We start from the raw sequence: 13411 nt of genomic DNA, 5'->3' as shown, positions 1-13411 counted from the left end.
TCAATGGGCAGTAAACACATACAAACCCCCATTTGGGGTTTCTTAAATGAAAGAAACAAATATCTGAGTTTCTCTCACCGGACAGTGCAGTGATGTCTTCATTGTGTCTTCTTTTCTTAGGAAATGTTGGACTTGATTTTTCATTTGGACTAGAACTAGTGTGACCCATTGGAAGGTGCAAGCTCAACGTCTGATCAGAATGGCAGTTACAGGGTCTCCTGGATCAACCAAAGATCTGAAAAAGGTGTAGAGAAAAACTGAGCACTGTCTGCCTCAGATAAATCTAAACCCAGTCACAAATAACATTTTGTAGGTTTAGCTTTAGGTAGGGCAGGTGTCCATCCCAGATTGAAATCTCACTTGCTTTGATCTCTGATTTGCCCCTGTGACATGTCACTGGAATTTTTGCTGCAACACCCTTAATGTCATCAGGTGGTCACTTTCCATTGTATGTATTTGTATATACAGTACGAGGAAGACTAAAATATTCAATTCAAATGCCTTTAGTTGCCTGTGTGGGCATCTTTTAGTAAAATATTCTGTTTGCTAAAGGAAGAACATGTGAAGGCTAGCGTGTGTATGTGTGCATCTTCCATAGATAGATAGATAGATAGATAGATAGATAGATAGATAGATAGATAGATAGATAGATAGATAGATAGATAGATAGATAGATAGATAGATAGATAGATAGATAGATAGATAGATAGATAGATAGATAGATAGATAGATAGATAGATAGATAGATACTTTATTAATCCCAAGGGGAAATTCACTTACTCCAGCAGTACCTTACTGATACAAAAAACAATATAAAATTAAAGAGTGATAATAATGCAGGTAAAAACCGACAATAACTTTGAATAATGTTAACGTTTACCCCCCCGGGTGGAATTGAAGAGTCGCACAGTTTGGGGGAGGAACGATCTCCTCAGTCTGTCAGTGGAACAGGACAGTGACAGCAGTCTGTTGCTGAAGCTGCTCCTCTGTCTGGAGATGATACTATTAAGTGGATGCAGTGGATTCTCCATAATTGATAGGAGCCTGCTGAGCGCCTGTCGCTTTGCCACAGATGTCAAGCTGTCCAGCTCCATGCCAACAACAGAGCCTGCCTTCCTCACCAGTTTGTCCAGGCGTGAGGCGTCTTTCTTCTTAATGCTGCCTCCCCAGAACACCACCGCGTAGAAGAGGGTGCTCACCACAACCGTCTGATAGAACATCTGCAGCATCTTATTGCAGATGTTGAAGGACGCCAGCCTTCTAAGGAAGTATAGCCGGCTCTGTCCTTTCTTACACAGAGCATCAGTATTGGCAGTATTCCATCACTTACATCAAAGATCATGGAGCAGTTAAGACATTCCGACTGCTTCTTCTGCAGTCCCCACATGTCCTCCTCCTCCTCTCCTGAACAGCTTTTAAGTGAAAACACGTTAATGGTTTGTAGAATCGACAAACAGCACTATTGCTAGAACTGTAATAACTCAAATTAGCCATACATTTGAAATAGTAGAAGGAATTAAACAGCAGCTCACTCACCAGCACAGAATAGTCCACACTTAGCCTGCATTTGTTATGCTGTCAGCAACCCTGTGACCTCATTACCTGTCTCGGTGGCACGTCTACCGGTCAGTCTGTCACACCTGTCAGTCAGGAGCATGCAGCCTGAAGCAAGAAGCAGAGACGCTGACATAAGAAACTTTACCTGCTGTGATGAAGCAGCGGAAGCCAACCAGACCTGCGCTCGATCCTGCTGTTTCTTTATAGTGCTGTGGCCGCATCCTAAGAACCTGAATTAGTTGCCGTCAAACCTGTCTGGCAGCTTTCCAGTTGCTCTTCTACATTCCATCATACACTGTAAGTGGGTCCTCTGATGGCAGGTGTTGAACTGTTACAACCTTTTATTTTATAATTCACACCAGTAGATCACTGGGCCGATGTGAAAACCCTTAAGAGCACACAGGCTGAGTGATGTATTCAGGCTTGTACAGGTAGTGATGCTGAGGAATGAAACTTCACCTTCATTTTATTTGGCTCCGCAATGAACAAGAATATGACCGTTTATTTAAAAATGTAATTCACTGTTTGGTTCAGGTTTCAGTGAAAGTTTAGCATTTAATCCTTGATGGTGAAACTGCAACCTTGTTTACAATGAACATCTTCTCATGGTGCTCAACAAAGGCAAAGATTTACAAAAAACATTTACAGTTAGACAAAGACAAGTATAGGGACTCAAAGAGGTTCACACAATGAGTAATCAGTCTTTATTTTATATAGTACAATGAACACCATCCCAAGGTGCTTTACAAACACTCAGCTCTAATACAACTGTGCATGTAACCAGGGCCAGATTAAGAGCTTTGGGGGCCCGTAGCACATTTCAAATTTGGGGGCCCTTTTGGTCTGCATCATCTGAAGTTTAGATTCTGAACAGTTCAAACTGGACTAAATAATTATTTTACTCTCGATTATAAAAAGAATCTTATAATATTTATGTGAATTTTATGTGTTGGGCCCCTAAAGTTTTGTTGTGTAAGAAATTTACAGTATAAAAACGTAAAGATAATATTTTTAAAGACCAGTTTTTCAATGCTACACTTTTTCATTAACCCTTTCAGGGCGGATGTCGACTTTTGTCAAAATTCAGGGTGTTAATCAGCCCTAAACTGTGACAAAACTCACTATGTTTTAGTTCAAGTGAATGCACAAAGCAAAATACTCCAAAGACAACATTTTGTGTATTATTGCGTGAACGGATTCTGACTTGTCGGACTCCAGTTTTGATGCAAGTGTTCTGAAGATGGAGATTGAAAATGAAAGTGAGGTACCGGCTTCAGCTGATTGGTCCCCAGCTGATCGTGTTGCTGAACACGCTTGTGTAGTTGATGCGCCAACAGCAACGTTCGCCTTGGAGGGCCGCCACTTACGATGGCAAGAGGTACAAGCCAGTATGCGTTGCCTGCCACACATTCTTGCCAGTCATCAAGCTGCCTCTGCACAGCCACCAGAAATGCGGAACAGGCACCGACAGCACCCACAGCAACAGATGTTTTATGTTGATTTACATGTGAAACTTTTGCTTTGTGTGCTTTTCAGAAAAGTGAGTTGCCTGCAAAAAAATATTCAGCCCTGAAAGAGTTAAATATTGGGTCCACCATTTGGGGGCCCCCGAAATTGCGGGGCCCGTAGCATATGCTACATGTGCCTATTGGTTAATCCGGCACTGCATGTAGCTACAGTACAAGCAGGCAGTGGTGAAGCTGGGGTCTTTGTTTAATATAGCGCCTACTGTAGAGCGAATACCATCTTAATGTGTGTTACATACTGTATATACACTTTTGCAATTAGAGTACACCTTTAGGCACTCACTGAGGGTCATGCAATGAGTTACTCATGCCTATAGAGTTGAATTTGTGGAAACTCAGAGATTTGTAGGTGGATGAGCCGATGATGTCCATCTACTCAAAGCACCTTGATGTTCTAACATTGATGGATTAAAAGCCAGAAGTCTGCATGACCATCATCATCAAGTCCTTCCGTGAGAACCCTAAATACAAAGAGGACTATCTCATTTATGTTAGGTAGAATGCCCAGAGGGTACTGGGCGGTCTCGTGGCCTGGAACTCCTGCAGATTTTATTTTTTTCTCCAGCCATCCGGAGTTTTTTTTTTTTTTGCTTTTTCTGTCCCTCCTGGCCATCGGACCTTACTCTTTTTCTATGTTAACTATCCATCCATCCATTTTCCAACCCGCTGAATCTGAACACAGGGTCACGGGGGTCTGCTGGAGCCAATCCCAGCCAACACAGGGCACAAGGCAGGAACCAATCCCGGGCAGGGTGTCAACCCACCACAGGACACACACAAACACACCCACACACCAAGCTTTGGACTGTGGGAGGAAACCGGAGTGCCCGGAGGAAACCCACGCAGACACGGGAAGAACAGGCAAACTCCACGCAGGGAGGACCCGGGAAGCGAACCCAGGTCCGCAGATCTCCCAACTGCGAGGCAGCAGCGCTACCCACTGCGCCACCGTGCCGCCCCTATGTTAACTAATGTTGTCTTATTTTAATTTCTTATTTTGTCTTTTATTTTTCTTTTCTTCATTATGTAAAGCACTTTGAGCTACTTTTTGTATGAAAATGTGCTATATAAATAAATGTTGTTGTTGTTGTAATGGACTATCTGTCTGTGAGACTCAAGGACTGTGTCTCTGATACGATGGATGTGAGCAACACTGGAGGACCACAAGGGACAGTCCTGTCTGCTTTACTCTTCACTCTGTACACATCAGACTGTAAATATAGAGAATGTTGAGCGACAGGGAGCAGACTGGCAACTGAGCATACATCCCCAAAGCTCGGAGACACACCTGCTTCTTTTTCTTTTAGGGTTCACTCTTTTAGCAAACTGTATTTAATTACTGCATTGAGTGGTGTAGTACCATGTTACCAGCTTCCTTTTAAACCATTTTAATGTATTGATACATGTGTTTTGATTCATTTTGCCTGGACCTTGTCACAGTGCTTTGAGTCGGCACTCGATGGAGACAGCCAAACAGAAATAAACAGAATTGAATTAAATTTACTCACTAGGTTCTGAAAAAAAAATTCACTTATCAAAGTTAGTTTACTGGAAATAACACTGAATGTCTGAATGAATGAGCCTAAAAAGAGTAATTAAGAATTCGAGGAAAGAAAAATATAAGCCTGTTCTCACATGTGTGCTCATAGGGGACAGCATAAAGGCTCCAGAGAGTGTACTTCTACCGCCGGTCCAGGGGTGGGCACCGTGTCCTAAAGTCCTTTTCTCTTTCTCCCTCTGAAGACCAGATGATTGACGACTATAACACCTCTGATGTCACTTCCAGTGTCTGTCCATCTGGACCCACCTCTTCCTGTCGGAAGGACTCAAAACCCATCTCTTGCAGTTCGGCTGTGAATCTCGTGTCTGTGAAGACGTCTCCAGAATTATTACATGTATTTCTTTTGTAACAAAGGCGCTATAGTACATAGGCACCTGACCCGACAGAGATGGACATGGAGGCACGTGTAAAATCAGTACATTGATTTAATTTTTTCTTCAGCTGGATGGCACATCTTCCCCGTGTCCCCCAGCCACAACACATTCCCGAGTGCACAAATAAAACACCCACACAAAACAAAGCACGCTCTTCTTCCTCTTCTTCCTGCACTCCTCCCAGGCAACCTCATCCTCCTCCTCCCGAGTCTGGCTCCTGAAATGGTGGCTGCTGGCCCCTTTAACAGTTATACTTCACGTGACGTGACACATGCTACAGCGGACACTCCTGCTACGCAAGCGTTGAAGTGTTTATACTTGCGCGCGTACTTTACGTAAATCTGGAGGAATCTGCCAGGTGGCAGTGCAAGATATCATCACGGTGAGAACAGGTTCGGCTTCTCTGTGTTGTGAATTGCCTAGAACACCCATTAAATTCCGATGACACCTTACCGCAATATCTCTGAAAAGGATGTTTATTGATTAAATCCAGGGATGTGTCCATTCCAGCAAGCATTGGGCACGAGTGAGAAACAATCCCTGGACGATGCCTCGGCTCATCGCAAGGTGAATACAAGCACACACATACACTAGCGTCATTTTAGCGGCACCAAATCCCCAAATCTGCATATCTTTGGAAGGAAACTGGAGCACACTGAGGAAACCCAGCAGGAAAACATGTAAACTCCAGGTAGGGAATATCAGCGACGTGACTCCCTGCAAGACAGCAGCGCTAACACTCCGCCACTGTGTCACCCCATGTGCATAATTATTAACAGTATTCATTATTTAAACGAAATTACCGATTTATCTGTAAAATGTAATATACATACTTTAATGATTTTCATCATCAAACTGATATCAAGTTAAATCTAAGGATTCTAAATGTGCAGAGAGTTGGAATATCATACATTTAATGTGCTCAGTGTGGCGATCTATTGCTGGCAATTCGCTACTGTCAGAAGCAGAGGAAGCCCTAAAAAAAAAGAGCACAGAAGACGATATGTGAGACTTTTAAAACGTATCGTGTCATTACGATCGGGAATATGCGACGCTTGAATATAAAAGCACCACGAATAAATCTTTATGTCGGCATTTTGCTTCACCACATCGAACCATTTATCAAATATCGAAGCACGCACACCGATCTCGTAGGATCCGCAAAGTGGCTTTCTGTCACATGTAGATAGTAAACAGAGACTCTGACGTCACATTCCAACTTTTAGCACACTGCAGCCCCCTACTTTTTGCTGGTACTGCAACTCTCGTTAATTTCTGAGGACCTGCTCAGAGGACGCATCAAATGAACGCTCAGAACGCGTGGCGGCCATGATACGGGCGCGTACACATTCTGAGCGTGAAGTATAAATGAGCCCTTATAGTTCACCCGGAAGTGCTCCAGGTGTTTGATTGCCGAGTTCTGGCTACACTTCTGCGTGTGGTGAAAACAATGCCCATAGGGGCTCAGGAGTTCCAGCTGCAGCACCCCCTGGCAGCGCCTGCGGGACCCAACAGGGCTGCACCCAACTCCAATTCCCATGGAACCCTGCGGGAAACCGAGGCACCGCTCCAACCCAGGGGGGTCCATGTAGTGTCCAGGGGGAGGTATTGCACAGTCCATGGCTGCTCCCCCTGAGCATATAACAAAGGGGCGTTCAGGCTGGTACCTCAACTCCTTGCTGTTGTCGTCTCATTACAATCTTAAAAAAAGAAATATCAAAAGGTTCAGTTAACAGTAATCAATATAGATACAAAAAGGGTGGAATTTTCAAATAAGCAATAAGTAATTAGAAGAAAAAGTAAACTAGAAAAACACCAAAACAAACAGGAACTTGAAAACATGATAAACCCTAAGATATGACCTGAACATAAAATATTGTTGCTACTTAAATTTCAGATTAATAAACTCAAGCATTACCTTTAAATCCAGAAAGAGAAAGATTGCAAACCTCAGAGAAGGGAAGACTAAGACAGAGTGTGTGGAACCCACCGGGGTTGTGAAGCCTTACATGGGCGTTCAGCTGCAAGTGCTGTTGGCAGACCCCCTGCGATTCTGAGAGGTCCCACCCCCTGTGGACTCAACAAAAAGAGGAGATGGCAACTGGGAAAAAAAAACATAAGAAAGATAGAAACAATTATTGACAATGACTGATGGTCACCACAAGCCAGTTCATTAATAGAAAACAACAAAAGAATTTACAAAGAAAAAGAAAACAAAAATGGAATAAAATATAAAACTAAAGACAGGGATGGAGCTCTGGCAAAAACTGAACAATCAGCATGGACCTTGATGACCAATATGTTGATTTTCCTTGTATTTTTTATGTCGGCTTATGTTTATGTTCCTTTACTGTCTGTTTCATTCTTATTCTAGTTTTAATAATCCTGTATGGTTATTTCTTTTAATATGTTCTGTTAACTTATCATTTAGTCTTCATGTATTAATATTTTTATTATATTTAGACTTTATGAATGGTTTCTTTAAGTGTCTTTATGTTCCCTATGTCCAAATCATTATTTTTCTGTCCTTTTTGTTGATTTTTTAATCATTTATTTATAGTAATTTCTTTTTTTTATTCTTATGTGCATTGTGTACTATGCCTTGGTTATGTTCCATGGATTTTGTAAGTGGTCCCCAAGAGGCACAGCCAGGAACAACCATCTGTCCTATAAATCTGGAGGGTCTCCCATAGTTCCTGATGATTCATTTCCATTGCACTAGGGAGTTTTTATTTTGTGAGTTTCAGTGTTTTTGCTAAATTGTGTACTTTTTTGTGAATTACTGGATATTTTTGAAAGTCTGCTGTTTTTTTACTTCACCTGTGGATTCTGTACTGGGGCTTTGTTTGCTTGGTTTGCTTTATTGTTTCAAGCAAATCCTTTATGCCTTTCTGAGTTCAATGGACCATCATGTATTGCGAGCATTTTATTTTATGTGATTCTCTGTTTGCCCTTATTACTAGCCGGGCATTAATAGTGATATTTCCCCTCTAGTAGGTATTTTTGGAAGTGCTTATGGGACCTTTGTGCTTTGGGGCTCCCATTCAAAACAGTTTTGTTATTCTTTGATGGTAGTTTAGATTTTTTTTTGCTTCTATTTATTGGTTTGCTTTGTTCGATTACAATTTGGATCTTGTATTGCTTTCAGAATGTTTTGTTGGAAACTCCTTTCACTTCTTTCTTTCTCTTTTGAACATTTTGTTATTTTTTATTTTTGTTGATCTCTTTTTAGAAAGATTCTTTTGCAGCTTTTCTGTCTACTAGGCGGGTTTATGATAATCTTCCTCCTTGTGAGTGAATTTTGATTATATTTTGAAACTTTATATAAATATTTATGAACTTTTGAAGCCAAGGCACATTTGGCCAGGTGCAGGCCGAAGCCAGCTGTTGGAGTAGGCAGTATGGTGGCCTGGGTGTCATCTTATCTAGACTGGCTAGTAAGGGGCCTGGCTTGTTTTTGTCTCTGTTTTGGCTCTTTTGACATTATTGTGCATGTGAATCAAAACATTTGTGTTATAATTTTAGTACTACTTACCTCTAAATGAATTAAGAAATTAATGTATGAATTAATTAAATTTATATAGCATTTTATCACTACTCAAAAAGTGCTTTACCTGACTGCAGGAAATAACTTCAACCACTACCAATGTGCAGCATCCAACTGGATTATGTGATGGCTGCCATTTTTGCTCTAGTACACTCACTACACATTAGATGTTAGGTGATGAAGTGATGAGAGAGACATAGCCAATCAGAGACAAGGGATGATTTGGGGGCAAGAATGACTAGGCCATGGAGGGCACCTGGAGATCAGGATACACCCTACTCTTTATGAAGGATGCCCAGGGATATTTTATGACCACAGAGATTCAGGAACTCAGTTTTACATATTATACAAAGTATGGCACCAATGTTACAGCACAGTATCCCCATCACTGCAATGAGGCATTGGGATCCACATTCAAACCACAAGGTAAGCAAGCACCCCCTCTATTGGCCATTCTACAGCTGAGTCAGTGCTGGGCCAGCCAATCAGATGAAAGGACCCTTCTACTTGGTGATTCCAGTGCTCCTCCATCAGAGATAATTTTTCCATAGGAAGGCATGCAACTTGGCAGTAGAGCAGTGACACCAAGTGCCACATTTGAGAAACCGAGAAGAGAAACAGAATAGGTGAGGGTTAGTAACAAATTATAACTATCATGTTACTTATATTTTAGTGTTAATGCCTAACAACAGAGATGCAGTCTGTACAGTTAATCAGCAGCTCTAGTCAGGGTATGCTAAACTGAAGTAGTGAGTCTTCAGCCAGGATTTGAAAGCTGAGATTGAAGGGGCATCTCTTATAGTAGCTGGCTGGCTTTTTTAGATAGATAGATAGATAGATAGATAGATAGATAGATAGATAGATAGATAGATAGATAGATAGATAGATAGATAGATAGATAGATAGATAGATAGATAGATAGATAGATAGACATTTTATTAATCCCCAAGGGGAAATTCACATACTCCGGCAGCACCATATTGATAAAAAACAAAATTAATTAAAGAGTGATAAAAACACAGTGCATGTTAAAAAGTGCAAGGTGGAGAGTGCAAGGCAGGTATAACAGTCAATAATTTTGTATTATTTGAGTCGCATAGTGTGAGGGAGGAATGATCTCCTCAGTCTGTCAGTGGACCATGACATTGACAGCAGTCTGCCGCTGAAGCTGCTCCTCTGTCTGGAGATGACACTGTTCAGTGGATGCAGTGGATTCTCCATTATTGACAGGAGCCTGCTGAGCGCCCATCGCTCTGCCATGGATGTCAAACTGTCCAGCTCCGTGCCTACAATAGAGCCTGCCATCCTCACCAGTTTGTCCAGGCGTGAGGCGTCCTTCTTCTTTATGCTGCCTCCCCAGCACACCACCGTGTAGAAGAGGGCGCTCGCCACAACCGTCTGGTAGAACATCTGCAGCATCTTATTGCAGATGTTGAAGGACGCCAGCCTCCTAAGGAAGTATAGTCGGCTCTGTCCTTTCTTACACAGAGTATCAGTATTGGCAGTCCAGTCCAATTTATCATCCAGCTTGCACTCCCAGGTATTTATAGGTCTGTACCCTCTGCACACAGTCACCTCTGATGATCACGTGGTCCATGAGGGTGTGCCTGGGCCTCCTAAAATCCATGAGGGTGAGCCTGGGCCTGCTAAAATCCACCACCAGCTCTTTGGTTTTGCTGGTGTTCAGGTGTAGGTAGTTTGAGTCGCACCATTTAACAAAGTCTTTGATTAGGTTCCTATACTCCTCCTGATGCAGCCCACGATAGCAGTTGGTAAACATTTTTTCACAGCTTCAGGACTCTGTAACTAAAATTTTCACCTATGCTATTTTATTAATGCTTGGAATCATGAATAGGCCAGTGTCTTGAGATCTTAATGTACGCTCCGGTTTTGTAAGATAAGAAGATATCTGTTTAAAGCTTAAGTATCTTAGTTACATTTCTATATGTTATCACATACACTAGAGCATACAATCACACTGTACGCTTTCAGTCTAATCTGTGTACTTGTTCTTGTTTTAATGTAACAATCTGAGTTCATTCTACTGTTGTCAGAGCAGAGAGTTCAGAACATTCCTTTAACATGTTAGCTTATAGAGGATGAAACAGAATCTTCCATTATGTACTGTATGTAGTGCTGTTACATTCTACATTCTATAATAACTAACTAAACACTTATGTGAATTAAACAGTAACTTTTTACAACTGGGTGTAACATTTACTATAAAGTGTTACCAGTATATGCCTCATAGTTTAATGACTCTTTGAATATCCATGAGCTGTTATTGACATTTTCATGAATGTCGTTATAAAGTGTTAGCACATATTTTCTATAATGTAATGTGACGGCATCTCAGAGGGTTGCATTGAACCTTGGTGCACGTCGTCTGAACCCTCACACTGTTGCAGTCTGTTGTGCAATTCACCTCCATTTCACAGTGGGCTTATTCATCTTGTGGCTTTTATTTGAAGAATTCTATTTTTGTTTCTTTGCATGACTTACTTTGGTATTTGTCCGTTAAACAGACTTGCATTCCAGTGTTATGATGTTATATTATTAGTGCTCTCTTCAAGAGTGATTTCTTCTCGAATGTCGTTTCTCTTATTAGTCAAGAGCCCTGCCCCAAGACTGTGGATGGTGGTTCATATTGTACTGCCCAGATTTTGAAGCATTTCATGATGTTTTTACACACACAAGGCACATTCCTCTCCCTGCCTAAGAAGGGCTGGACCACATTTGAACTGTTGACCTGATCTGGAGACAGAAAATGTTTAATGTGCTTGGCAACAGAAACAAAGGAAGAGACAGATACAGAGCAGTCAACAAAAGGAGAGGCTTAGTGACAAAGAAAACATGAAAAGATATCGTCAGAATTATGAAATAATTTAAAAGGTATTGTTCGTCTTGATTAAATGTCTAAAATGTCCATATCTCTCCTTCTGAAGTTGAAATTCAGAAGTCGGTACAATGGATTAATGTGTGGGGGTTGCTTCTTATCCAAGAGAGTGGGCTCACTCACAATTTTACCTAAGAACACAGCCATGAATAAAGAATTGTACCAATACATCATCCGAGAGCAATTTCTCCCAAACCATCCAAGAACAGTTTCCTGATGCACGATGCCTTTTCCAGCATGATGGAGCACCGGGCCATAAGACAAAAGTAATAACTAAGTGGCTCGGGAACAAAACATTGAAATTTTGGGTCCATGACCAGGATACTCCCCAGCCATTAATCCCATTGAGAACTTGTGGTCAATCCTCAAGAGGTGGGTGGACTAACAAAAACCCACCAATTCTGACAAACTTCAAGCATTGATTATGTAAGAATGGGCTGCCATCAGTTAGGATTTGGCCCAGAAGTTGATTGACAGACAGCATGCCATGATGGATTTCAGAGGTCTTGAAAAAGAAAAGGGCCAACACTGCAAATATTGACTCTGCATATAAACTTAATCTAATTGTCAATAAAAAACTTTGAAACTTATGAAGTGCTTGTAATTATACTTCAGTATACCATAGAAACATCTGACAAAAAGATCTAAAAACACTGAAGCAGCAAACTTTGTAAAAACCAATATTTGCGTCATTCTCAAACCTTTTGGCCACGACTGTACATTTCCATTTCCTGGTCAAGATGGCTATATTCTAAGCAGTCCAGGTTAGGCCATGTTATTCTTACCAACAGTTTGGCTCTCCTCCTGTGAAATTCTCTAGCACTTGAGATTAAGCCAAGAGATATGATCCATTTAGCATGTCCTGAGTCTTCTCCCAGTGGTCTGTACATTTACTGATGAGCGTCAACCAGAGGATAATCTTAACCAAATGGCTCCTCTTGACCCAGAGAACCAGATGTTCTACTCCAGGTGTCTCCTTTACTTAGAATCTTCAAACTTTCAGGAAGAGTAACCCAGTAAATGTGTGCAAAAACTCAGCAGCTTGCACTCACAATCTCATTCTTTTAGTCACTACAAGCAGCTCATGGCCAAAAATAAAGATGGGTCTTTAGAGGGAACTGTTCCAGTAAATTGAAAGTGTCATCTGTGGGCTTAGTTCCTACTTCACCACCATAGTTCAATGCAACTTGTGCAAGGCTGCTGACACCACACCAGTTGTTAATCGCTATCTCAATCACCTTTATATACATTTTAACATTTAAAAGCCTGTAGAGAAGCTGTCCTACTCTTTGTCTTTTATTTACGGCCTCAGGCGTGGTTAAATCGATAGGAACAAAGTCTCTTCTCGCGGGATGTGAGTTCTTGATATTTTTTAGTTTTTAATTTAAAAACGGAATAAGAATCTAAAAAATTAACAACATCACAATTAATTTCAATAAATTCTGATAAGAAGGATACCAAACATATATATGTAGGTTTTAAAATAAGTCTGATTTAAAACATGACAAAAAAAGTGACATAAAATCGTTGCACAAAATCGTTGCACTTTTAAGCTTAGGATTGTATATATATAGAGTAGATATAGACTATACATACTAATGTTTTCTACTTGTATATTTGTACATCTACTTCTTCTTCTCCTTTCGGCTTCTTCCGTTAGGGGTCGCCACAGCGGATCATCTTCTTCCATATCTTTCTGCCCTCTGCATTTTGTTCTGTTACACCAATCACCTGCATGTCCTCTCTCACCACATCCATAAACCTTCTCTTAGGCCTTCCTCTTTTCCTCTTGCCTGGCAGCTCTATCCTTAGCATCCTTCTCCCAATATACTAAGCATCTCTCCTCTGCACATGTCCAAACCAATGCAATCTCGCCTCTCTGACTTTGTCTCTCAACCGTCCAACTTGAGCTGACTGTCTAATGTACTCACTTCTAATCCTATCCATCCT

At 41.2% G+C, this 13411-nt stretch overlaps 1 protein-coding gene across 3 annotated transcripts in view; it reads right to left on the bottom strand.

Moving 5' to 3' along the window:
• The window catches only part of LOC114664411 (NACHT, LRR and PYD domains-containing protein 3-like), a 43083-nt gene extending 41135 nt beyond the window's left edge, over window positions 1-1948 (bottom strand). The window contains exons 1-2 of one of the 3 annotated variants that reach the window (XM_028818496.2): window positions 1537-1948; window positions 79-235 (exon numbers count right to left, since the gene is read on the bottom strand). In XM_028818496.2, coding sequence (XP_028674329.1) covers window positions 79-169 — 91 coding nt within the window. In that variant the 5' untranslated portion in view covers window positions 170-235; window positions 1537-1948. The remainder of the gene's footprint in view (window positions 1-78; window positions 236-1536) is intronic. The other 2 variants (XM_028818504.2, XM_028818511.2) reach the window with 2 other exon arrangements.
• Window positions 1949-13411: the final 11463 nt, after the last annotated feature.

The sequence above is a fragment of the Erpetoichthys calabaricus genome, chromosome 1 (genome assembly GCF_900747795.2).
Source record: "Erpetoichthys calabaricus chromosome 1, fErpCal1.3, whole genome shotgun sequence".
NCBI lineage: Eukaryota > Metazoa > Chordata > Cladistia > Polypteriformes > Polypteridae > Erpetoichthys > Erpetoichthys calabaricus.
The sequence above is the reverse complement of the archived record's forward strand: the minus strand, read 5'-3'. Positions and strand labels throughout refer to the sequence as shown.